The sequence below is a fragment of the Oculina patagonica genome, chromosome 6 (assembly GCF_052425735.1).
Source record: "Oculina patagonica isolate OP01 chromosome 6, crgOcupat, whole genome shotgun sequence".
Classification (NCBI taxonomy): domain Eukaryota; kingdom Metazoa; phylum Cnidaria; class Anthozoa; order Scleractinia; family Oculinidae; genus Oculina; species Oculina patagonica.
In genome coordinates, this window is record NC_135763.1 from 31868673 (window position 1) to 31894476 (window position 25804).

Genomic DNA, 25804 nt, shown 5'->3' on the forward strand with positions numbered 1-25804 from the left:
CCGAGCCAACTTTGCAATTTCTCATATAAACAGTTTGAAGCTATTTATAAAGAAACATGAAAATCCCTTTCACCCGGGGTGGCTCGGTATGGAGGGTAACCCTCCTCCCAGGGACAACTCTCCCCCATAAAAAAGGGCCCTTAGTGGAGGTGAGGGAAACGCGAAACTGCGGGGAAAAAAATCGGCATAGAAAAGTTGGAGCAATTGAATGGTGTCCCTGAGGAAAGAGTCTTACCAGGCCAGTTCCAAACAACTCTCTGACGAACAGTTTTAAAAATAGTCTTTTTGGTTGGAGGATTAGTTGACACTAGTATAATATTCCTGCAACTTTCTTGTTTTTTGTTGGATTGTTTATTTCTGATTGTCGCTTATATTTAGTTTGCCATATTTAAAAACATACACTTATGTTGGACGCAAGTTACAAGTGTTTCCTCTACAATGGACAACTTCAATACTTGGACTACTTGGGACACTTTTATTTCATAAAAAATCAGCTCATCGCAGTATTTAAATTGACATGCCCTTAAAAATCGCTTATACTTACTATAATTATATTCCTGAGGTGCCAAAAAGAAAATACAACCCTCATCCAGCAGTTTACACATCTTTATCTTTGCTGATGTTTTTTTTAACTATTTTATCTAGATTTTATCTAGAATGCTTAAAAAACAGCTTTTTAAAAGCCAAGTTTGCAACAATTACATTATTTAATTCTAAAACTTACAGAAGAACGTAAGAGCGATTTAAAGCCCTAGCAGTTTCTACACTTTGCAGTGTTTCCACTTCATAATTTTATTCTTACTTTAAAAAAGTGTGCGATTATCTATATCTTTTTTCTCCAAATATATGAAGGGAGATATAATCAAAGTTTCACTTTTCCTTTTTTTATTTACTCCTTCAAAGTTTGATAGGTCCGCCATTTGATAGGCGCAACTTTGCTATGGTAACAGAATAGGTAAAAGCTTTATTACCCGCCTTGGGGGCGAGGCATTTTTCTCATTTATGCCTTAAGAGAGAGGGATGTTTCTAGAGATGTGCATTTTTCAAGTTTTTATTCAGCAGAAGCACATTGCAAAAATGCAGGTGAGTATGTGTGTGAGTATTAAAAATATATATTTTTCTTTTTTGTAGACGGGGGAGACTTGATTAAGAGGTGACGGTGTGAAAAAAGCTTTTACTGTACCTTATCTTATCTCACCTTACCTAAGCATTGCCCATTTCAATTTCATTTGCTGTAGTTACAATGGAGGCACTGCTTCTACATGAACCTGCTCACCTGCTTGACAAACTAACTTACAATGTAAATAGAGCTGAAACTTGACAGTTTCACACCTTCAATGAGTCAAGACATGAATCACTTCATTCATGCTAGGGCGATTCTCAGGGTTTTGGTGAACACAGGCACGTATGAAGTTTTTCAGCGGTAAATTGGCTACAGTTTCTATTTGTTCGCTTATCTCTTCAGGTACTGGCCTCTGCCTGGTGCACATTTCCAAAAGCAGTAAGCCAAAACTGTAGACGTCCGCCTAGAAGAAATAACGAAAGAAGACAGTTAATTGTTAAACAGATCCTTGGCTGATAAAAAGTAACTTTACACGTAGGCAAGTTGTCCCAAGCAGAGCGTTTACAAGGCAGCTAGGATAACTTTTAAAACATTTTTTTTCTTTTATTTTTTTTTTAAAGAAATTAACATGCCTGCAAGTGCTAACCCTATCACCAGGGTTACCCTACCTCCTCAAATACAGTGTCTATGGTGTTTTTCCTAAGAATACAACACAATGATCAGACCTTGCACGATCTTCTGGATATGGTGCAAAGTACATTTAATGCATTAAGAGGCCGATTACATGGCGAATTTTATCCCGGTTTGCCGGGCTGGAATTTTGTTGCGATTGCATGACGAATTTCAGCCCGGGTTAAAACTGAGACTATGTTTACAACAGCGCAAACTTTTTCGGATTCGTGACATTTGGTCGCGTCTCCGGAGATTTTGAGACTACGTTTACACTAGGGGATATTTTTTAGGAGTCCTGACGAATCTGGGATGTTTTCAACACAGTGTGTTACCGGATTCGTTTTCCACTTCATCACCGGTCCAACTAACGTTTCTTGTGGCATCTTTTTCCGTTCTGGACCTCGCTTTGGGCGGCATTTTGTTTATATCGACCGAGCAACAGATCGTTCCAGATTATCGATGTATGTAAACGGCTTAGAATCCAGATACCCTAAATTCGATGAATCCATTTATGACTCCAAAAAACCCTAGTGTTAACGTAGTCTGAAAACTTCGTGTGGCCGCCATTTTGTTTCGTTGAAGACCATTATTGCGCATTCCTAAGCCCACTTTTCAATCCGGGCTGAAATTTGATTGCGATTACATGAGGTTTTCAGCCCGCTTGCCCCGGCTGAAATTTCGAGCTGGAAACCCGGCTGGAAATTTTATCCTGGGCTGAAAATCGAACCAGGCTGTAACTATTTCATGTCAGTTATCGCAAACGTCTTTTTAAATTCGCCATGTAATCGGCCCCTAACTATTACGCAAACAAAACCGGTAAAAAAAACTACTCACTCACTTACCAGTTGTGAGTGCTGTTCAGTTCCTGATTCTGGAGCAGAGTATATTGGTGTTCCTTGATTTGGCGTCATAACACGTCGAAGAAAATTTGCAGCTCCAAAGTCAGAGACCTTGGCTATCCAAGAGTCATTCTGTCTCTTAAGCAGAATGTTATCACTTTTAATGTCCCGGTGCACAATAGGAGGTTGATTACAATGCAGATAGTTTAAACCGCTGGCCACGTCTAAAGCAATAGATTGTATTTCCTGTGAGTTTAAACTGCGTTCGTTTAAGAGGTCTCTCAGATTACAGTCGAGTAATTCTGTGACAAATAAAGGATTTTCATCGCCAGACGTTGCCCCAATAAATTGTAAAAGGTTAGGGTGGCGACAACGGGATGCAATTTCCATTTCACGTTCAAACAGTCCACGATTGTGAAATGACAGAATCAGGTTGTGAAGCTGCTTAACAGCAACAGGAGAACCACGGAATGTTCCTTTGCAAACATTTCCATAGGATCCCCTACCCAAAACATTGTCGCTTAAAACAATTTGATTACGCTGAATGATCCAGCTGCGTGGTTCAGGTTGTTGGTGACGGGCACAGTTCTCTTCTGCTACTCTTTGTATTTGTTGAACTTGTTGTTGAACATGTTGTATGCACTGCTGTTCAAAATTTGCTTTTTCTTGTTGAACATTTGCTCTTTCCTGCAGTACACACATTTCAACCTGTTTCATAGTTTGCTCATGTCCATGTCGGAGCTCACTTTCTCGGGTCAATTCCTTTTTAGTTGAATCATGCCTGATCCTTTCTAAATCCAGCTGTTGCTCAAGTTCCATCACTCTTTCCTCCAGATGATTTTTCTGCTGTTGTTCGTTTTCCAATGATTCCTCCAAAATTTTTCGGACTTGTCGCTCTTCTGCTACAGTTTCGTGTGATTTGTTCAACTGTTCAACAAGTATGGCCTGGTCACTGTCTTTTGCCTGCAACATACCATAAAAAATACACACTTTATTACATGGACTGGACTGCAGGTAGTGATTGCTCATCTAGGCAGAGGTAAAGAAAGACATATTTTATTTTTATTTTCATTATTTTAATTCGGTCTACATAGTGATTCTCAGATTTGGTTGGCGTCTCATGCCATACATCTGTAGTTTTACAATGAACACCTATGTGAATTTCTAATCTCGAGCTTTTGAAATAAAAAGTTTCCAGAGGTGGATGATCTTGTATTATCCAAATGAATGTTGACTGTTTTCATAGTTAGTAGAGGTGACTGGTTAGGAAAACCGGCACACTTCAAAGGGCAAAACAATAGCGCGGCCGCCGATGTTGAACCGACCCATCACGTGACTCCGACCGTGCACAGTTTCATTCAAGATGGCGGACAGTGCAGCCGATTTGTTTGTTTTGGGAGAAGACTTAGAGGCAATTATAGGAATTGTAAAGGAGATGAAGATATAGAAGAGCAAATTTCGGTCGCAGTTGGTAATGTAAGTATAAAGATTGTAATTTTGAGCCGTACTTTTGCACTGCCAAGCTTAAATTTGTTTCACTTTGGCTGCACGATCGCGACTCGTATAACCTATGTCAACAAACGGAATCCAAGCAACTCTTGCCTAAAATCTAAACCTATTTATTGCCTTTTCGTCGACATAAATTTTCTCTGGGATCCCTATGAATCAAGAAATGCTTAAATGAAAGCTTGGTGTCGAAGTTCAAGCGGTCTGGGTCATAGCAACATGTTTATATTCGGTTCGAGTGTTAAAATTTGTAGCAGATAATTTCTTTACGATACTCCAGTGAGTCGCGGAAAGCTTTCCAGAAAATCCAGCTGCTAAATTTTATGTTCTTCGAAAAGTTATTAATGTAATCGTTTTTGGTGATATTTTCGTAGGTTGAGCACCACGAAATTGTTTGCAATGCCTGTGGAAAAAAGTATAAAACAAGAGGAAGTTACGAGAGACACAAGGCTGCAAAACACAACAGAGAACAGCAGCAACATTTAAGCCCGAACCTTCTTGCAATGTGTTAGAAAGTAAAATGTTTGCTGCATATTTAAGGAATGAGTTGAGCAGATATTTGTACCAACAGCTTGAAGAAGGGGGCAATTAGTTCTCACAAGGCAATTATTGATAGTGACATCATTGCCAACTATAACTCAATTATATCAAGTGCAGAACTTGAACCAGACTGCCATGTTTGCAAGAATGTCTTGCATGGAATTGTGAGCTTGTATGTATTTGTGCGCTCGTTCGCTTTTGTCAAGGATATAGTTCATCGCTATAAGATCAAGGCAAAGCATACTAAAGCGAAGGCGCTTCGCAATAAAATCAGTAGAAGTTGTAACGAGAACGAACAACAAAGAGGTGACTGAGACTGTTGTTAATGCATATTGTTTTGTTTTTATTTGATGAGTACCCCTATTCACAGTACATGTACATGTTACCTGTGAGAACAATTTTAATTTTCATGCTTATATCAGAACTATAAACTCTTAAAGGTCAAATTATACTCCTTGTCATTTACTCTAAATAATTGTAATCAAACTTTTATTCCATTTTTATGTTATAAAAATAAAAAAAAAAACTCAATTTGAAAATTGAAATGCCAGCTATCACTTTTTACTCGTAACCCTGGAGTAGCTCTGCAAGAGGGATGCTTTACATTTTTACCTGATCACTAAACAATAAAGACCCATGATCAATATTTTTTTTTTTCAGTAAAAGCAGGAAAAAATGTATTTGTACTTTCAATGAACCGTCCCATTAGTAAAGTCTCATTGCCTGATAGGTGAAACAGATGCATTGATTATACAAGGAGAAACTTGAATTTGAACAATCTTGGGAGTTTGAAGAGTCAAAATAAACAATTTTTTTCCTATTGCAAAAAGCACTACAAAATTTCTTCCGCAACCATGATATGAGTTACCGGTAACTCTGTTCCTATATTACATAATGTACATGTACACTAGATGCCATGCGGTTGATGGCCTACTTCAAAAGGCCAAAGAGGCAGTTAAGTTTTTACCTTATCCCAACATTAAAGCCCCATGATCAACATAAAAATTCTCCTTAGTGTTATCTATGCATTTCTTGCAATAATTTAGGAGAATTAATTTCAACTTTCAATACACATACCAAATATCATTGTCATTTCAAGGAGAAATTTGATTTTGATCAATCTTAGGACTTAAAGGGTTGTATGAAATTTGAACTAAAAGCAAAAACCTTTTCTTGTATAAAAAAGCAAAATGAAATTTCTTTCTTCAACTGTGAGCTATAATACATAATGTATAGTTCATGCTTTGTGGTAAAAGGCCTACTATGAATGGCCAAATAAAATAACTGCTATATGAAAGTAATGGCACTAACACAGTTGTGACTTAATTTGCTTTCTGCTTTTTCGGCATGGTAACTTCAGATCAGTGACCTGTTCCCAAGCTCGTGTTTTGTCCTTTCGACCTTTAGTGTTGCCACTCTGACAGGACACTGTCCTCTGAATTCTAATTGTGTTACTGTTGTAGCCAAATGTTCTTATATCGGGATTGTCGCTGCGCCTACCCAGTTTGCGCTGGCTTCCAAAATACTCTTCCACTGGATCCTGGCAGAACCGCTCAGTTAGGACAAATTCCATTCCTTCATTCAGCAGAAATTTTGTTACCTCCACAACAGAGTGGACAGTAATCTCAAAACCTTCGTGCGTCTGCCACGAGAGAAACATTCGGTTCCTGGCATTCTGTGTGAAGTTACCAGGTCTGTTGTCGACACTCTCCTTCCAAGTCTTCAGGTAGTCCAAGAATTTCATTAACCATGCAAATCTAGAAAATAAAAGCAAAACCATAAATCATCTTAAACATGACTAAAATATAAAAATGTCTGCACTGGTTTTGGACTACTACACTTAGTGATTGGTTAAAAACTCTTGCATCACTTTCTCAGCCAATCAGAAATAAAATCAAAACCAATCAATTTGCTTTGAGTTTACTGGATTGTCTGAGTTCTTTGTGATTGGCTAAAGTGACTACTTTGGTTTTGGTTTTATGACACTCAATTGAAAACTGCTCAATGTACCAATAGTAATCATGTTTTTTTTTTAGAATACTACATTTTCTTCTGATAACAACAGAATCAACCCCTCTAAACATAAGTCCTTACTGGAACAAAGCACAGAGTAAAAAAATTAAATGACTTTACACCCAAGGCTAACAATGTTATTTTCACAAAAAAATATTAAGTTGTAAAGTCAAAACGCACCTTTCATCATCAACAGAGGTGTAAGGAGCTACGAAAGGCTTGCGCTTTCTTTGATGTTCAGTTGTGCTTCTCACGTTGAGACAGTCAAAGAAGCCATCGACCATTTCACAAAGCTTGGCAGTAGCTGCTGCCTCTGGAGGTCCAAATGACTTTAGAACTGCAGCGACTGAGGCACTCAAGACTTGCGCAGCAAGATTGACCCGCATGACAGAATATGGAGTCAGGTTCACATGATCATATGTCAGCCTAGGCAACAGCTTCAAGCCATTGTCCACATCCTGATAAAACATCTGTGTGATGTGCTGCCACAGTACATACTGACCATCATTCCACATATACCGAGTGCATTTCCCAGAACCTGAGTGCATGAGACAGTTCCGTGTTGTTTTGACTAGGTGCGGCGCATCAGAGAGGAAGTAAACAAAGCGATGAGGTGCAAAAATGTTAACTGCACGATAACACACGTCAGTGCCTGCATCTCCATCAAGGGGTTTGTGAAGGCGGTAAAACCTCCTATTTGGTGAAGCACCATCAGATGTGGCAGCAATGACCCACAGATTGCAACTAGTTTCTAATATACAAACAGCTTCCCAAAACAAGGGCATTAGTTGTGCAGAGGTAACACCAGTTGTGGCAAAATGTGCAAGGCAGAACTTGAGGTTAGTGCAAACGCCACGAACCAGAAAGGCAAGAGCATGTGTTGCAATTTCATTGACATTTTCCAAAACAGCATAGTTCAGTTCCAAGTCTCCAAGATCAGTAAAACCGATCAGTTCTCCTGTTATCTTGTCCAAAACAAGGTTTGACATGACTTTCATCTCGTCAAACAAAAGAACCACATATCTTTGAACATCAAAGTATGTGTCAGTTAAGGAGTTCAACTCCTGAACAATTTCCTCTTGGAATCCACGTTGTGGCCGAATGGCATTTCGATAATCTTTCAGTCGTCGCTGACTTGGGAGTACCAACACTTTACTATTTCTAAGCTCTTCGTAGCATGAAGGTGACTTTGCAGCAAGTGAAAGACAAAACCTGATGATCATTGGATGGTATCGCACCCCAGTACGACTGCTGGAGAAAAGTTTCTTCTGTTGCTGCCAGAAAAGGCTCATGAAAGGAGTGATGTTGTCATCAGCCTCATTGAGGATTTTAGTGAAGTCGTTGCTAAGTTCATGATCGACTTCAATGTTTGTTTTGACAATTGCCGCTCGCATTTCATTTAGCTCTCGCTCAAGTTCGGCACATTTCAGTCTTTGTTGTTGTAATGTCAGTTTAATTCTTTCCGGATCAGTTTTTGATACTGGTGCCTTGACACTTGCAGGTTTGGAGAGCCGCCTTTCCTTTGCTTTTATGGGCTTTCTTGAGGAAACCAGGTACTCCAAACATTGTGGGCATGCATCTTCCCCAACTTCTTTTTCGCACATGAGATGGCAGCCCTTTGACCGCCAGAAACCTTTGTTGGGAAACTGTTCACCATGCTCACATACCTGAAGTGAGTCTTCATTTATGGGAATTACGTGATGAAACAGCTGGCTTGTTAATTCACTGGCTTCCACTCCACAGCAAAGTTTATAGCACTCCAGCTCTTTAACAATTTCACATACTGAAATGTTTCTGACTGAACGCCGGTGAGTAACATAGAGGGGATGATCTTCAGGAAGATAACAACCAAAAGCTTTCACAGTGTATGCAAGACTGTCATCGATCATAATTTCTACTTCTGGGAGAAGGAAAGGTTCTACAGTCTTTTTCATAATAAGTCTGTCTGCCATTGTTTTAAATTTCCAACCTTTCAGGGTTTTCAAGCCAGTGATTCGCTGGCACAATTCACTAAACGACTTGTAACATGCCTTGGGTTGTTGATCGTGCTCCTTGACAACCGATCGAGCAGGTCTTGGTGTAGGCTTTGCAGCCTCGTGACTTTTCCTTGGCATGTTTAATCTTGGGATGGCGCCGAATCGTGGTTTCTTCTTCGTCATTTTCGCCGTTTGAACTGCATTTGGAAATAAAGTAGAACACAAATAAGAAAGATGAAAATTAACATTCAAGAAAATTTCACAGAGATTGTAAACAAAACCATATGGCAAGCGAGAGCATATCTTCAATTTCTACTGTATATCGTAGCCGTACTTACATATTTCGAAATCTTCAACGTCGAAGTGTTTTTCACAGGTAAACACCTTGTCATTTTCGATCCTTTTTCGAAATTCATGGTCGATCTCACGCGTCTTTGTGATCTCACTCAACCAATCGTCCCGCCATTTCTTGTGTGCCTCGTCCTTCGCCGCGGGCAACTTCCAAATACCGATCCCTTTCGTTCTTCTACAACTCCCACAGCCAAATACAGCACAGTTATCTCCGGGCATGACGACTAATTAACAATATAGCTATAACATTTATCGAATCGAGACTAATCTAAGCTAAAAATCCGGCGAAATACAGCGTAATTCTCCGCACATTCACGTAACTCCGATCGCCATGTTGATTTTCTTGTGCACGGTCAAGATCACGTGACTAAGGGAAAACCATAACAAAGACATCGGCCTTTGATGTAAACCGCGTTTCCTAACCAGTCACCTCTACTAACTATGCTGTTTTCTAAAATCAATTCACAACAAGCACAGATTTCTATTCTTCCAGACTATTTGTAAACAGTTACAGTTTTTTTTTGTCATAGCATACAGAAGAAAATGCTATGGTTGATAACTAATAATGATGTTCACGTCTTCTATTTTTGTAGTTGGTGTCACTAATCTACATCCTTGCACAATGATATCTTGTGATGTAGTTTAGATGTATTGTAGGTGTTGCATAATTAGCCAGTGAACAGGCTCCCGAGTGGGGTTTTCACGAGCGAAGTGAGCGGTGAACGCGAGCGAAGCAAGCGGAAGAGCGGGGCCTGATGGGGAGTAAGGTATTGGGTGTTTTTTTTTGGTTTTGGCTGCTATGGTAAGTTGGGACATACCACTAATACTTGTTGTAGATGGCGACACTGACCCTGACATTGAGCACTTCTTGCCTTCTCCGTCTGCAAATTACATGTAATAAGTTAATGTTAGTGTGCATGGCAATTGCAGCCTCAATTTAGGAATAATTAGAAATTTTCCCCCTACATTAACCAATCATTGATCATTATAATGTACAAAATACATGTAATTAGCACTTAAAGTATTCTGTATATTTGCATGTGTATACATGTACATAAAAATTATAATAATTCCTCGCAAAGCAAGGCTGAAGGCCTTGTAGATTTGTCTGCACAAGAGATCAAGTGGAACCAAGTTTAGTGTAAAGCATTTATTTATGGCAAATAAAATGATGATGATGATGGCGATGTTGTGTGGCCACATCACATCACCAGCATGCTTGTGACCTAATGGTATAGGCCCTCATCTTTGAATCTGATGAACATTAAGTTTATTGGCCAAGACTCTCACTGGTACATACATGTAGTGTCAAAGAGACTCTCCAAATAAGACTTTATCCTAATACATTGTCAGTAATGGTATTACCTTGCACAATTTGTTCTTTGAGGTTGCTACAGTGTGACTAATTGAAACAGGCCACTTAGAACAAAGTTAACTAATCAAAACGTTAATTGAGAAAAATGGATGGCAATTGTTTTGTAAATAAACCAATTATGTTGAAGAATACAGACAATAGTTCTGGAACAAAATTAAAAACCCCACAAAGAGGATGCAGATCTCTCGGGAAAATTTGAAATTGTTTGAATAAGTTAGTGTTCATCCTAAATTTGGAGAGGTTTTCAATGGTTTTTTAATAGTTTGGCAGTCACAAAACATGTTTTCAGGCTCTGTTTTTCCGAGTAAAATAAATAGAGCAGGGATGGCGCAGTGGTGAGAGTGCTCACCTCACACCAATCTGGCCCGTGTTCAATTCCTGGACCCTGCATCATGTGTGGGTTGAGTTTGTTGTTAGTTCTTGTCCTTGCTCCGAGGGTTCTTACCTGGGTTCCCCCTTTTTCCTCCCTCCACAAAAACAAACACTGCTAAACACTACTGCAATCAGTGGGATTGGAAGAGCCATCGGTCGCAAAGCGTCATCGGTGGAGACTTTTAAAAGTCAATTGAAGACTTTCCTTTTTAAGAAAGCATTTCGCATTTAAGTGTTTTAACTTTTTAATCACACTGTTTCTAGTTTGATTTGTATGTAGGTTCATTCTAATTTTTATATTTTTATATTATTTTTACATATTGTAAACAGCGCTTTAGAATATTTATAGTTTTAGCGCTATATAAATGTATAAATTGTTATTATTATTATTATTAATGTGGATAATGACACTGTAAATTCCAATTTATTTATTATTTATTTATTACTTTACTGCAAAGGATGGTATAGCAGAGTGTATATAGTATAGTGGAGTTGGTAGTAAAACAGGCTTTTATTTGATTTTACTTGTTTTTTTTGTTGTTTTTTTTTACTTGTTTACAAAATGTGTTGTAGAACTGTTGACAAGAAGCTTTAACATCTTTGGTCTGTTTACGAAAATAATATTTTGATTGGTCAATTTTCCTCCTATTGGCCTGCTTCAAGTACAAACCTATGTGTATGTGTATGTTTACATGTGTACATGTAGCACAGTGCAGCTCAACACATATGCGTACCTCTAATTCCTGCTCTAACTCCTGTACTCTGACTTTAAGTCTATCAATGTATTTCCTCAGCTTCTACATGAAGAATAAGTGTTAAGTAGAGAAAAAAATTAAAATACTGGTGCAGTCCTGAGAAGGCAGACTGCTGCAAGCAGTTATAATATGCACATGTACATGCACTACATGTTTATTAATAAGTAGTAATAAGTTATCAGTCAAGAAATAACAGTGTGAGGAACATTTCTTTACTTTTCATCTATCCCCATTTCACTTTACATCTTTCTGCAGTTCAAATATGAATTCTTTCAAATACAGTTGAACTTGTCATTTTGAACTGTCAAGGGAAATAAAAAATAGTTCAAAATAATGGGAGTTTGAAATAGCTGACAGTAAATGACTGAAGGGCAAATCCAAGGGAAACAGGTTTTAGGTCGCAATAATGGGAATTTAAAATAATGGGGTTCAAATTAGCGGGATCTAACTGTACTTTGTCTCAGTAGTAAGTATGGAATTTGTTGCTCAAAATACAGTAATTCAAGCATCAATTTCTTTGTCAATACAAAATTTTATCTCCAAATGAATAGACCTGCTATCCTCGAGTAAGGCAAAAAGTACAATACAGGTTAGATACCTGCTGCGAGTTATCTATAGTTCCACAGGCGTTTTCAGGAGACCAGTCATTATGGCTAGATGGTTGTTTAGGTGGTAGCCGTTCACGCCCTGTCACCATGGTCCCTGCTGGAGATGGCTGAAAACCTGTTGCAGCATTATTTCTGCCAGTAGCCTCCAAGCCACCGGTCACACTAGCATTAGATAACAAGCCTACAAAGAAAGAAGTCACGTTTTACTCACTGACTTATAGTAGCCATTGTACCCGGTACATGTAACTCTATCACTGTCCAAAAAATTTCAGTGATGGTGTATTGATCAAATTGAAGTTAACTTTATGTCTTTGCAGTCATTCAAAGCAATCACAGGAATTGTACTGCCAAATAATACATTGACTGCTGCACCAGCAGAATTGTTTTGTTTTTCTTGAGAATTACTATCAACCTAGTAAATGGCCCAGCTCACCACCAGTCTCCTGTAGCTTTGTTGGTTATTTAGAGTGCCCAACCAGTATCTGGGAGGTTGTGGGTTCAATTCCCGATGGGGACTCAGATTTTTTACTTTGTCCTGGGATGCTCCTGTCATTGTTGAACAATTCATCTTCAACAAAAATGTACTTTTCAGGCACTGTGAGTGAAACGTTATATGAGCTATTGTAAGATGAAAACAAGCTCTGGCACGCACTTCGTTTACAAAAGTTGTGTGTTGTGTGTTTCAGTGCTGGAGAAGGAGGGTGTCTGCAACAACGGAGGGAATCTGCAAATACGATACTGTACAGATATAAATATATAAATTCAAAAACAATTCGAAACTTGCCTGTACTAGCACTGTTTTGAGGGCTTTTCTGAGGAAAAACTTTGCGTGTTATATCCACATACGCCAGATCTCTGAGAAGATCCTTCAAGTCATCTAAAGACAGAGGTCCTTTCTCTTGTTCAAATCTTGCAAAAAGCTCACGAACTGTTGTGACTCCTGTTGTATCAATTTTGTCCCTCCATAAATCATCGAGTTTCTCAACCGCGAATTCTTCATTTTCGAGATGCTGTAAAACTTCCTCCTTTTTCTCTGCAAAGTAAAAAGTTAATGTGCAATCTTTATAACTCTTGCTGCAAATGAGGCCAGATCAGTACCATTCGTAGCCAAGAGTCAGGCCAGACATTACAACTAACCAAGTACAACTGAAGGAGCGAGTGCAAGAGTAACACTTCGAATTTCAACTCAATTTAAAATTGTCACAAACAACTCCAGATTTCGCATGCAAGTTTGTTTGCGTGTGCTAAACACTGTCTTGTGTTTAATTTCACTGGTCTTCTTTCGTTAGAGTTTCGGGTTAGAGTTTCAAGTTACAGTTACAGGCTTAGCCCTAACGCAAAAGCTCAATCCTAACGCAAAAGCTTAACCCTAGCGAAAAAGCTTAACCCTAGCGAAAAAGCTTAACCCTAGTGAAAAAGCTTAACCCTAACCCCAAGGGTTAGGGTTAAGGTTTGATGCTAGGGTTATCATTTCAAATTTAGGGTTAGCTCAACCCTTACGAAAAAGCTAACCCCAAGGCTAAGGATTAGGGTTCGCGTTTCAAGTTAAGTTTAGGATCAGAGTCAGCCTTACCCTTAGATCGTGCTTTTCTTGCAGTAAGCTTTTATGCCAGTTTGCTTGTAGTTGTTTCGGGCAAGACTATTTTGATATATTCTTACCGTTAGCTGGAATTTGAGGCGAAAGTGAAATAAAGATTGATTGTTATGATAGACTGATTGGTCTACCGAGTTTTTGACGGCATGGTTTATGGGCCCCTCTCGCCTTAAAACAACTGCAATAGCCTGGCCGCGCTGCAAAACCCCTATGACACTGTTATGAGGGTTGCCAATATTGCAATTGCCTTTATTTTAGTTTTGTCGGTAAATCATTGCAGGCACACTCAGTCAACTTTTGGGTTAGCCTGCAATCAGACCCTCTTCTATTACTGTGGCAGGAGGTCAGTTAAAAAAAAGACTTCCAAATAAATTTTCTGCCAAATCGGGGTGCAGCCTATACACGGTATACTACCGAATTAGGTAGTGAGACTGTTTTTTCGGAGCCGCACGAAACAGTTGCCGTTGGCGTCAAAGACGTGTGTTTTGGGTCATGTGGGTTACAGCTGTCAAATGAAAAGGTAAACGCACCTGAGCACATTCCTTAGAGCTCGTTAAAACAATGAAAACACTTCTGATTGGTCGATCCGTGCGTCGGGATGGTTGTCCTGGCCCCTGGGGAATTGAATGTCTGTGCTTTATGCAAATCAAAGATTGTGCATGCAATCGTAATATGTGCAGTGTTTGGCTGTATTTCACTTAAATAAGCATGTTTAATGTATAACGATGGTTAACAACAGAGAATGATTCCAAAACAGCACTCATTACAATTACGTGACATGACCTGAATTTGCATAAAACCGCAGACATGTCTAGTCTCCGGTGAATGAATTAACGGTCGATTGATCGCAGGTTATACAACGAGCAAAGGAATGTGCTCACGTGTGTTTACCTTTTCATTTGACAGCTGTAACCCACGTGACCCAAAACACACGTCTTTGACGCCAACGGCAACTGTTTCGTGCGGCTCCGAAAAAACTAGACTGTTCACAGCCCTCTATTTTGGGGGGCGGGGCACGAAAAAAATAGAGGGGCTGTAGACATCTTTGCAAATATTGAATTTCCCGTTTCTCCAGAAACGGAAAATTCCCATTGGTTGAAAGGCGGCAAAAGTGTCATCACCTGGACAACGGCCGATCATGATTGCTTGCAGGCGGCGTCTTGCGGTTTGCTCGAGTTGTCATCAATATTGACATGCTGTGATTTGCGATGAATCGATTATTGGAACGTTTGTTGAAGAAACTTCCAAATGTTTCGTCGCTCAAAGACGAGGAGAAAGAGGCTGTTCGCCAGCTTCTTTGTTCGAAGGACGTAGTTGTAATTTTACCGACTGGCTTCGGCATAACTTTTGCCTCGCCGACGACGTGTGAGGCGAACGTGACATTCTTTTAGCCTGCAGAACAGGCGGTTTATTTTGCGGGTCGAAGTGCGAAGTGCTAGGTTTTAAGGACGGTGCCTCCTATAATATTGCTACTGCGCACTTGTTCTGCGCATCACGCAATGCATCGATCACACTGGGCACACGCGCTTTTGATTAATTTGCTCGCTCAAAATGACGAATTCAACTACGCGACCAAGCGCGCGATTAAAAAGCAAGAAAGATTTCCCTGCGACGAAATCCAGTTTATGGACATATACTAAGCCAGGAACAGCGGAAAAGCAACATATCAGTAACCATTGACCGCTAACCACTGAAAATGGCTCACATTAACAGTTAAAAACAAATCGCTAAGCGCTAAAAGGTAACCCGCAAACTGCTAACTACAAATGGCGTAGTGCACGCGCGAGATGCAAATATTCGACTCGCTAGGGAGGGGATAGGAAAAATGTAACAGACCCCAAAATTGATTCCATATAACCTGAAAACAACTGGTATAACTTTTAAAAACGCGTGGTGACCCCTACTTTTTATTTTATAAAGTGTAAGTGGTAAGTCTATAGAGCACACGTTCAATTTTTCATTAAGTGAAAAAAATATTTAGGCCGATTTTCTGGCCGTGCAAGTGAGATCTGCTAGATTCAAAAATGGCTCAAACGCAATTATTTTGGTAACAGAAACGTGGATAACGCAGTTCCGAAGACATTATTTGTTAGTTATTTTAAAGATTGTTATATTTAATGTTACTAATGTTGCTTTTGTTCACGAAAAACCAATTTCAAATGGAATTTGCAAGGAAATTGTATTTAGTTTTACTTTATTTTAAAATGCCACGTCAGCACTTTTTTCCAGATTTCAAACCTAATTATCTCGAAAATTTGCGTGGCTACCCCCAATTTTCTTTTTGAATTTTAGTAGCTCTTTGTAACATCTACATTTCTTGCATAGTCATCTGCCGGGCAAAAATATCTTGTTATTAGTAGGCACCGTCCTTAATTAAGCGGGTCGCGCAACCTCCCAATAAACCCGGCAAAAATAAACCGCCTGTTCTGCAGGCTACATTCTTTTGAATCGCTCTTCACGATCAACTTAATTTGTAGAAGATTCTACGCCAACTATCGGTCGAGACTGTCAGAGATGACCTAACACCCTCTAATGTCACTGCCAAAATCGCTCGCGAACATTTTGTTTTGAAAGTTCTTAAACCCCCCAAATATAGAACTAGAACTAGTCGGAAAAAACTTATCCCCGAAAGCTATCTACCAATTGCCTTTTAGAGTCACGGTAGAAAACAAACTTAGATGTTTCCAATATAAAATCATTCATGGCATCCTTCCCACAAACAAACGTCTTTTTAAAATGGGACTGAAAACGTCACCTCACTGCGAGCGCTGCAATTTTCCCGACGAAACTTTAGCTCATCTTTTGTATGAATGCCCCATTACGCAAAATTTTTGGCGTGAAATTGCTATTTGGTGGAACGAGAAACGATTGGAGAATGTTTCTTTAAACGTGACAGATATTCTGTAGGGCTACAAACCAGACTGTACTAAGTTCTACGCCTTTAACCATGTTCTAATCATCGGAAAATATCACATCTTTCAAGCTTGGTTGGATAATAGCCCCCCAAGCTTTAAAATTTTTTATCTCGTTCTCAAAGACAAAATCCTTTGTGAAAGCAGAATCGCTTTTAAAAACAACACCTTGTCGAAATTTAGATCCAAATGGGCAACATTAAGCGCTCTTCCGCTTCAAAATGTTTCCACTTAGAATGTGCCACCCGCCTTTTTTTTCCTACTTTCTTCCTTTTTTCCCCTTGTTTCCACTAAAAATTGTATTTAGAACATTATGTTGTAAACCAACTTTGTACTTGTACTTATATGTAGTGAAATTGTGTAAATTTTTCTTTGTATTATCAATATTGTATTTTTTTTCTTTTCGTCTTCTTTTTTAATAATTAATATTGTAAAGTCTACTAATTTCTCTTCAATAAAAAAAAAAAAATTAAAAAAAAAAAAAAAAACTATCGGTCGCGCTAGAGATTTCTTTATAAATTCAATATTGCTTGCTGCACTTCCAGCTTTTTCCGGCCAAGACGTCTGCCAACTTTCGCCGGAAAACACCTTCGCGTTTTGGCTCGAAAAATAAATTTTCCGTAGAGATGTACGATGTCTTGCCGAAGTTCCCCAAGCGAATCGTGAATGAGTACCCGCATATTCTGCAAAAATCGGAGGGACCGCTCGATTTCGGCTTTCTGCCTCTTTTTACCGGTTTTTGGGGGTTGAAGAAGTCGTCTCTGACGACATCCTCAACACCGAAATAAAAACTAACGTGTTGTTGTCACCACACGTGTAGTTGTTTTGTAAAGCGACACTTGTAATCAATTAAACAAGCACTTAACCGCTCAAATTTTATTGGTCCGATTTAATTGAAAGGTCAAGAGCCGGAGTTGTAAATTACAAGGCGATGACAATGGGAGGAGTCTAATACTTCCACTTTTATTCAACGATGTCTACAGCCTCTCTATTTTTTTTCGCTCGCTTCCCCCCCCCCCCTCCCCCTACGCGCTTGCGCTCGCTCGCCTAGTTTGCTTTTTTGCGTTGAAAAATCGAGAGGCTGTGGACAGTCTACGAAAAAACAGTCTACCTAATTCGGTAGTAACTTCAATCTTCATATGTTTAATTCGAAACCCATCTAAAATTTTCACACTATTCTTTGCACAACACACGTGTATAGACTTGGGCCGATGTGTGGCTTTAATATTCTAGTTAATTGCAGTTGAAATGAATGTTTGCAAGCAAGTTTGGAAGCCTGAAAGCATCAGTTTGATCCATGCACCCCACTGAGTCGTTAAGTCATTCAAGCTTAATGGAGCGAGATGCTTGTGGCTCCCACTGGGTCTTTAATGTTTATTTTGATTGTCTAATGTAACGCAATGGACCTGTATGCCTTTCTTGTCTTGAAAGGACAATGATTACAATGGCCCTTTAGGTATAAATGTTGCAACACTGTCTACCTTATACTATATACAAGGCTTAAAAGAGTTAAAAAATGGTAAAATTAAAATGAAACCAAACGTTTTCAGCTGTTTGCCATCATCAGGCTTATTCTTACTAATTTCGCGATAATTCGAGAGCCGAATTTCACGAGTACACCAGTAAATTTTCATGATTGCAAGAAAAATAAGGGGAATTAAATTTTGCAATTTTGTCGGTTTTTTATGGATCAGTCGTCAAAGAGTAAGGAACCCCTTAAAATACACAAAGTTCTGGCTCAATGTAACCACAAGGAGACTGCAAATGGAAACTTTAGTGACAGTACTAAAGAGGTTTTGAACTAATTTACAAGCTCGAAACAGTAGTCAGAGTAAGGGTGCTAGTCAAAAACAAGATGGAAATATATTTTAAAAGGTAGATGGTTGCAGCTCCAACCATTTAAATTTTTTTATTGTTTTGATGTAAAATATGGTATTAATTTTTGTGTGTTTAAATTTCGCCTAATATTTTTTTCGCACATACTAAATTTCGCGATTATTTGAAATCGCAAAAATTAGTAATAATAAGGTAGCACAATAAATTATATCATGCATTTTGTATGCGACATTAACAGGAATTGATGAACATTACTCCCTGAATTGCACTCTACTCAGTCTAATTTATTACTGTATAATTTTTACTAATCATCACCAACTACATGAAAAAGACAATACTGGACAACAAGTAAATACCAAGTTACTATTATTTACTTACCATTAGCCATGATAATGCAGTAAACTTTAGTTCTGTCAATTGTAGTAGTAAACCTTTATTTCAACAGGGTGACTGCATCAGCTTCTACAATAAAACTGTTATCAATAGAGGCCCTAGTAAAAAGTAAAAAAGTAAAAAGTCACAAAATGCCTTACAGTGTACATGTACCTAAAATGGACGTTAAAAATATTAAAATATATACATGTATGAATAATAAGATTTATGCTAAAATTATGTAGCATGTGTATAAAATCGAAAGATTTAAAATTTGCTTATTATTTTGTAAACAGTCATCAAAGATTCTTTCTTTATGCAGGTTGGAGTTTTGTCTTTGGTTTCTTGTGTTCAAGTTCTTGGTAAAGCATCTGTGTTCCATATTGTTGTTTATAATTTGTACACAAAATGAGGATAGTTATCCCGGGGGTGGGGAATTGTCTCTTTCCGTGTGCCCTGGGGTGGTGAATTGACTGCCAAAACATTAAATCAAAGTGGCTCTGAACTCGGAAAATAAATTATGAAACAAGAATGAAAAACCACAATCTTTTACAAACAACGATTTGCCAAAAGAAATCATTTTGAGCTTTCCAATGTTAAGTTCACTCCACTCAGCTCATAACATCCGAAGAAAGACAAAAAAAGTAAAGAATCATATCGAGATAAACTAATGATAAAGCCAGGATTCGAGCCAGGATTTGAGCCAGGATCTGAGCTAGAATCAGAGCTATGATCCACCCTTTTTTCAGATAAAATCCTAACCCTATTATAAGAGCTAACCGCAAGCAACCAAAGCTAAAGTAGGCTAACCGTAGTGCTATTTAGGCTTAGAACCAGAGTGCTAGTTAGGCTAACCGAACATTCGCTATTTAGGCTAACCAGAGTGCTAGTTAGGCTAACCAAACGCTATTTAGGCTAACCGGAGTGCCATATATTCAGGCTAAACGGAGCGCTTAATAGTTGGTCCCATTCTTAATTATCCTTGCTCACATCCAAGCTCGGATCCTAGCTCGAATCCTGGCTCGGATCCTGGCTCAAATCCTGGCTCGGATCCTAGCTCGAATCCTGGCTCGAATCCTGGCGCGGATCCTGGCTCAAATCCTGGCTCGGATCTTAGCTCGAATCCTGGCTCGAATATTGGGTTCGGATCCTGGCTCAAATCCTGGCTCGGATCCTGGCTCAAATCCTGGCTCGAAGTTTAGGTATCCTCAATCACATCAACACTTCGGCGAAAGTTTGCCTGACTACGTCATTCAGACTTTCCCAAGCTTTAGTTTATAAATGATTGCGTACGTCAGTGTTCTGTGAGAAGGCCAAACTCGGAATTTTCCGAGTACAAATGACAAATCCAGGTCAAATTGAACCATGCACAAGTGCTGCACGGACACAAAATGCTACACTGCAGTCCAGAACACAAACAACGAAACGTCGTGTACGACAACTGTGAAATAATCTTTTTGAGTTCACAAGCTTACTATTAATAGTGTATTCTGATTACACATAAGCAGAAGCTTTACGTTAAGAATTTAAGAAATATAGCTTTCACCAGATAGCTGCAGATACACACGTGCAAACGAATTCGAAGCGATCGGCGATGCTCGATCGGAGGCTGATCGCATTCTGCATTCTTGAAGTTAAACCTACTTTTATCTTGAACGAGTCTGTAACAGTAATTCTAAGATCAAGATGACTGAACAGGAGAATAACTATGCACAAACCTACAAGCTTGTTAAGGCTTCGTGAAGACCTTCGTGAATTGATTTTCCTCTTCCCCTTGAGATTTACTACGTCGCTGTCGTCAGTCGCTGTGATGCGTCCCGGAATGCGCCTGAGCTTGACAGGGCTGAATAACGTCTGCGCATGTGCGGAATGTCATCACAACAAAGACAAATTTTCGGCGCGAACGTGATGTGTGGTTCTTTTGTCGTTCAGTGAACGTCGGCATAGTAGTCAATAGGTGGAGGAGAGAATTTCCTTTTTTTCCGTAGCGAAACGCTTGTATTTTCTCTTCCCACTTTAGCAAGTTATAATTTCAAGTCTGCAACGAAGTTTTTTCGCAAAGAAATGCCGGGGAACACGACAGAACTTCATTTAAACCAAACACTTGGATCATTGAATTCAACCGCCACAAACTACAGGATAATTCGCTTTCCCTGTATCGTTTTTTTAAAATATGAACGCAAGATGTCTAAGGGACATTCATGGCCGTATGAGAGATTGGAAAATTACCGAAAGAGGTGAGTATTATAAATAGTTACATTTTTAGTCAAAACAAATACACTTTTCTTTTGTGTAAGCGTTTTAAAAATTTATTGAACACGTACGTACACGCAAGCTTGACGAGTTCGCTTTACGAATCTTCCACTGACGATTGAATGGCCGGCGGTTGAGTTCGTCTAATAACCGCATGTTTAAATATTCTCCTATTCTACAAACTTTGTGTTGGCCACTTGTACTTTCTTTTTAGTAAAAAATGTGATCATCCAGCCGTTGTGATCGAAAAATGTCAACTTCATAGCGCTAGTTTAAATTGTTTGAAAGAAACGCTCACTTACTTTATAAGCCCACAAAGGCGACTGTTCTTGCTTGTTTTACAATACTTTATACACGTACCTTGTACAATCTAAAATGTACAATACGTTTGCTGGCAGTAATGCCAAAACACTGGCTCAAAAACTGCTGCTGTGTAAAACTGATGAATAATTTCCGGAAATATAATATTGAATGTGCCTGAATTTTTATTGTTTCTCTCCAGATCATGTTTTCGATTTGTAAACTTAATTTTCATTTAACTGAATGAAACAATTGTGACAGTTCCTAGATTATGTGGGATGCTGTTGACAGATTTAAACCATGCCAGCAAATCATATGCTGCATCAGCTGGGGCCACGGCCACAAATGCACCACTTGTTCCATGGAAATGGCTGTCAAACACGGTGATTCCTTGACAGGTTGGAATAAAGGCCACAGTTTTGCCATTAATAATATACAAACAAGCAGTTTTTGTGGTGTTGCGTGCTGCATTAAAGTAGTACGGTAGGCTTGCTGATGGCAATTGCTCTTGGATAATGCTGGCTGGAAACTCAGTGGAGGTCTTTATGCTTCCAAGGGCATTGGTCTGCTGCATTTTGGTGGCTGCTTCGCGTACACCATACAGCTGTGCAGTGTCACCTGCGGCCTTGTCATAGAACTGGTTTCCAAGCATGATAGAAGCAAGAACTCGGTAGACCCAAGTGTTTGAAAGTGGCCTCGTACTGTCAAGAAGTTCAGGTGAGCTGAAAAAAAGTTTGCTGTATGTGAGGGCAATGAAGGTACATGCATTGCTGCCTAGTCTGCCAATTAGAGTAGATTGAGAATATTGTGGTGGGAAGTGCCAGCTTGTGATTCTATTGCATTTGGTAGGACCGACAGATAGCTGCTGAACAAGGGAGTGCGTTTGAATAGTTGAGGACTGGGACTGGGAATGTGCATAGGAGGCTTGAGCATTGGCGTGATGTGGTTGCTCAACCTCTCCAATAGCTGCAAGGATGCCATCTGCTTTCTGCTCCCAATCACTGGATGTGTAGTATTGCTCTGCATTTCTTTCATTTGCTTCATTGTTTAGCACTGTAGGTGGAACTCCATCATCTTCTCTTTCACCATCTAGCTCACCATCTGATTCTATACTGACATTCTTCAGCAGTCCTTCATTAAACTGAGAGACTTTAGTCTCTATCAGTTTTTTCAAAGGTTCTTTGCAGATGGTGCAATGGTCACTTGTTAAACATGATACATGGAATGTGTGGTAACATGCAAGGCGTACAAAATCACCACCAGGGATACAGCTGTTGCACTCTGGGAGGTCACAGCAGACTTCCGGCTTTGGCTCCTTTCCTAATGTCATACTAAGATTGTATGAGAGAGGCATGCACTTGGTTTCGGCTTCTATGCCATATGTTGGGAACTTGTATTTTGGCCAGCTTTTTGGTTTTCCATTGCCATAGCATTCACTTGGGATCTGGAATGTACAAGAGTATTATCATTATTGAAAAAAAAAAAGTGACATGACTATTCCAGGTTTGGATTGTCAGGTTTTTATTAGGTTGAGAACCTTTGAGAAGTGCATTTTATCAAGTGTTTTTGTTTTAATTTCTCAAAGTGCATTACATTTGCTTTCTTTCGTTGAAAGATGGACGTTAATAGAAACCTGCTATACACAGCTATGCTCGTAACACTGAAAGCGGGTCTAATTTTAATCAAATTATTCTGAGTACTGTAATTTCTTATTAGTTGCATACCATGAGGTTCATTTTTATACAGTAATTTTCTACTTGTATTCAATTTAGCATTTAAGATTTTTCTGTTGTAGTAATACTTACCACATGAGCTCTCCTGGTGTTTTTTGCTATTTCAGAAAAGAGTTTAAGAATAAACTCAGCAGATTTCCCAGCAATGAGCCAAAAATTTAAATGTGATAGACCTCGCATGTATCCTGGTACGAATGTACCACAGAAGTTAGTGAGAAATGCACTTGATGCAATGGTCTTGGCTACTCTTGAGATGCTGGAAGCATCATCATGTCTTTGTGTGTTTGCTCGTAGAATTGAATGCCAGATTTCGACTTTCTTTTCGACAAATAAGTAGAGCCATTGTTGTTTGCATTGCCAGTATTCAGGAAGAAAGTTCTTTTGGTAGTCAGAGTCACTGAGGAATGAGAGGGTTGATTTGTCATAGTGTTTCCTGCGCCAAATGTTAAAAAGGATGGCCATCTGTGCCATCACAGACATATAGAGTTCCAAGTTTCCTGTTCTAAATATTTGATACTGGAAATAAACCAGCGGTATAACGTCATCCAGCAGGTAAAGTGTTGATACAAACTCATGGCTCTTGCATAATGTAAACTTCTTCAAGACTTTATCACGTACCATTAGCCAGCCAAGTAAAGCTGCAGTTACACATAGTGACGATTGATATGGACGTGGCTTCTTTGGCAAAGTACCACCAAATAAATGGGAGAACAATTTTTCAAAAAAGTGCATAAAAATAATGACAGTATCTTCCACAGCATTTAAGGCAACATGGAACTGACCTTGCTCTGGTATTAATGAATTGTACTTTCCACTGCAGTTGTTAGCTATAAGTTTTTTGGGATAATACCAGCCAGGCCAGTCTGCAGGGAAAGGAAGAAGATTTCTCTCTAGGTACGTTTTTATGTCTGGGTATTCTGTCATCACACGGTCTAAAGAGTCTTTATAATTCTTAAGACTTTTCAAGTCTTGTTCGAACTCATCCAATAGCTGGCAAGATTGTAGGCTTTCGATATCTTGTTCATATGGCTGGCTGTAAACCCTGAGAAACATACAAAACAGTAGCTTGCATTACTTTAAAGATTTATATTATGAGTAGTTTTTCAGTCAGTTATGAAATTCCTGTGACAGTGCAACATCATAATTATACATGTACTATTGGTCACACTTTTGCATACACCTGTCGACTTATAAGTGAACCTGTCTTCAAATAACAAAAGCCAATAATATTTACCTAAAATTTTGTACCAAGTTATGGAAATTCCCAGGATTCAGATTTTTCATTTGAGCTGGAAGCTGATCGATGAAGTGGTTTCTCATGTCTTTTAGCCCTCTGTTGATGTACAATAATACAGCAGAACTGTCCACTCCTCCAAGGCAGATCTTGTCTTCGCCCTTGATGCTAACTTTAACTTTTCTATGTGGACTAACAGTGGTCCTCTTTACTGCAGGGATGTGTGGATGTATGTCTAACATCGAGGAGGCCATGTGTGCAACACTGTTTTTTTGCAGGTCAGTTGGAACATGTCTAGTGTGAATATTATGATAATCATCCAGAAAGTTGATCATGAAGCAGTTGAGCTGAAAAATAATGTGTTCAAAAATTTTTACCCTTGAATTGTGTCCTAAGCTAAAATTAGTGCACATTATTTGTTGAGCTGAAAAATAATGTGTTCAAAAATTTTTACCCTTGAATTGTGTCCTAAGCTAAAATTAGTGCACATTATTTTCTGCAAGTGTATTTATAATCTGACATGCATAAAAGAATAAAAGAATGTGGTTTAATTTGACTTACAGCAACAACTTGTTGTAGCTGTTTAGTAACATGCTCGTTGTGGGTTTTAGCCATGCCCTTCTTCATATTCTGGACTGTTCTTGGATTAACTGAGAAGCCTAGCACTGGTCCAGGAGACAATCCCTGTAATGATAATCCACCAAGTGATGAATACAGACCACTGTCTTTTTGCAGCTGGCATGTCTTCTGTGACCTTTAATTTTGAAACAACTGAAATTATTAGACTCGTTGCATCTATTTATAGCAGTGTTTGTGAAATTCTATAAACAATAAAATTGTTAAGATACAGTGTGCTAATGTCTTAATAAATACATGTAACCACAGTCTTTTACAAGTACATGTACATGTACCTTTAACACCTTGAATGATATTAATTTTAAACTACAAACCTGAAGTAAGATAGAATGTGTATTAGTGACACTGTTCTTTGCCTTTGCAGAGACTCCCTATCAGATGATACTCTGTTATCATCTCTTGTGATTGATCTTAGCAGAAGGTCAAATAGGCCAGGAGCATTCTTCTCACAAAAGTCCCTCATGACAGCTGGGTCATAGAGTGGTACATCTGGTCTGGTGTCATAGTACTTGAACATAGCTGTTTGGCACTGAGTCACAAGCTGGTCAAAGGTAAGGTCTGAAAAATACCGTGTATGTGTGTAGTTTGATTATTTGTATTCAAAAGGTAAATACATTTTCTAGTTTAAAAGCCATCCTCTAACCCCCATTCCATTGATGAAATACCAAAACTGAAATTAATGTAATACAAAGTGGTGTATTCATTCAAGCAAATACATAAATACCACAAGAGTGGTACATTTGTGGAAGAATGTGTACATGTACATGTACCTAAATTACCTGAAGATGTTGATTCTTTGCTTTGTAGGGTTGTGTCAAGCTGATTGGAGTTGTTTGAAGCATTATCCTAAGAAGATTTTTACAA

At 38.9% G+C, this 25804-nt stretch overlaps 3 protein-coding genes across 3 annotated transcripts; all 3 read right to left on the reverse strand.

Moving 5' to 3' along the window:
• Positions 1 to 874: 874 nt before the first annotated feature.
• Positions 875 to 20615, reverse strand: LOC144656448 (uncharacterized). Its single transcript, XM_078516670.1, has 8 exons — positions 20503 to 20615; positions 18791 to 18903; positions 12600 to 13103; positions 12061 to 12251; positions 11442 to 11504; positions 9779 to 9841; positions 2578 to 3537; positions 875 to 1526 (listed from the first exon to the last, which is right to left on the reverse strand). Exons 2-8 carry the CDS (start codon positions 18798 to 18800, stop codon positions 1335 to 1337), a joined length of 1983 nt encoding a protein of 660 aa, XP_078372796.1. The 5' UTR covers positions 18801 to 18903; positions 20503 to 20615; the 3' UTR covers positions 875 to 1334.
• LOC144658117 (uncharacterized) lies at positions 4940 to 9179 on the reverse strand. The gene is made up of 3 exons (XM_078518454.1): positions 8948 to 9179; positions 6814 to 8806; positions 4940 to 6377 (listed from the first exon to the last, which is right to left on the reverse strand). Exons 1-3 carry the CDS (start codon positions 9177 to 9179, stop codon positions 5927 to 5929), a joined length of 2676 nt encoding a protein of 891 aa, XP_078374580.1. The 3' UTR covers positions 4940 to 5926.
• A 957-nt stretch (positions 20616 to 21572) lies between the features above and the next one.
• LOC144658110 (uncharacterized) lies at positions 21573 to 25457 on the reverse strand. The gene is made up of 5 exons (XM_078518442.1): positions 25255 to 25457; positions 24866 to 25058; positions 24305 to 24651; positions 23143 to 24112; positions 21573 to 22781 (listed from the first exon to the last, which is right to left on the reverse strand). Exons 1-5 carry the CDS (start codon positions 25455 to 25457, stop codon positions 21573 to 21575), a joined length of 2922 nt encoding a protein of 973 aa, XP_078374568.1.
• Between the last annotated feature and the right edge of the window lie 347 nt (positions 25458 to 25804).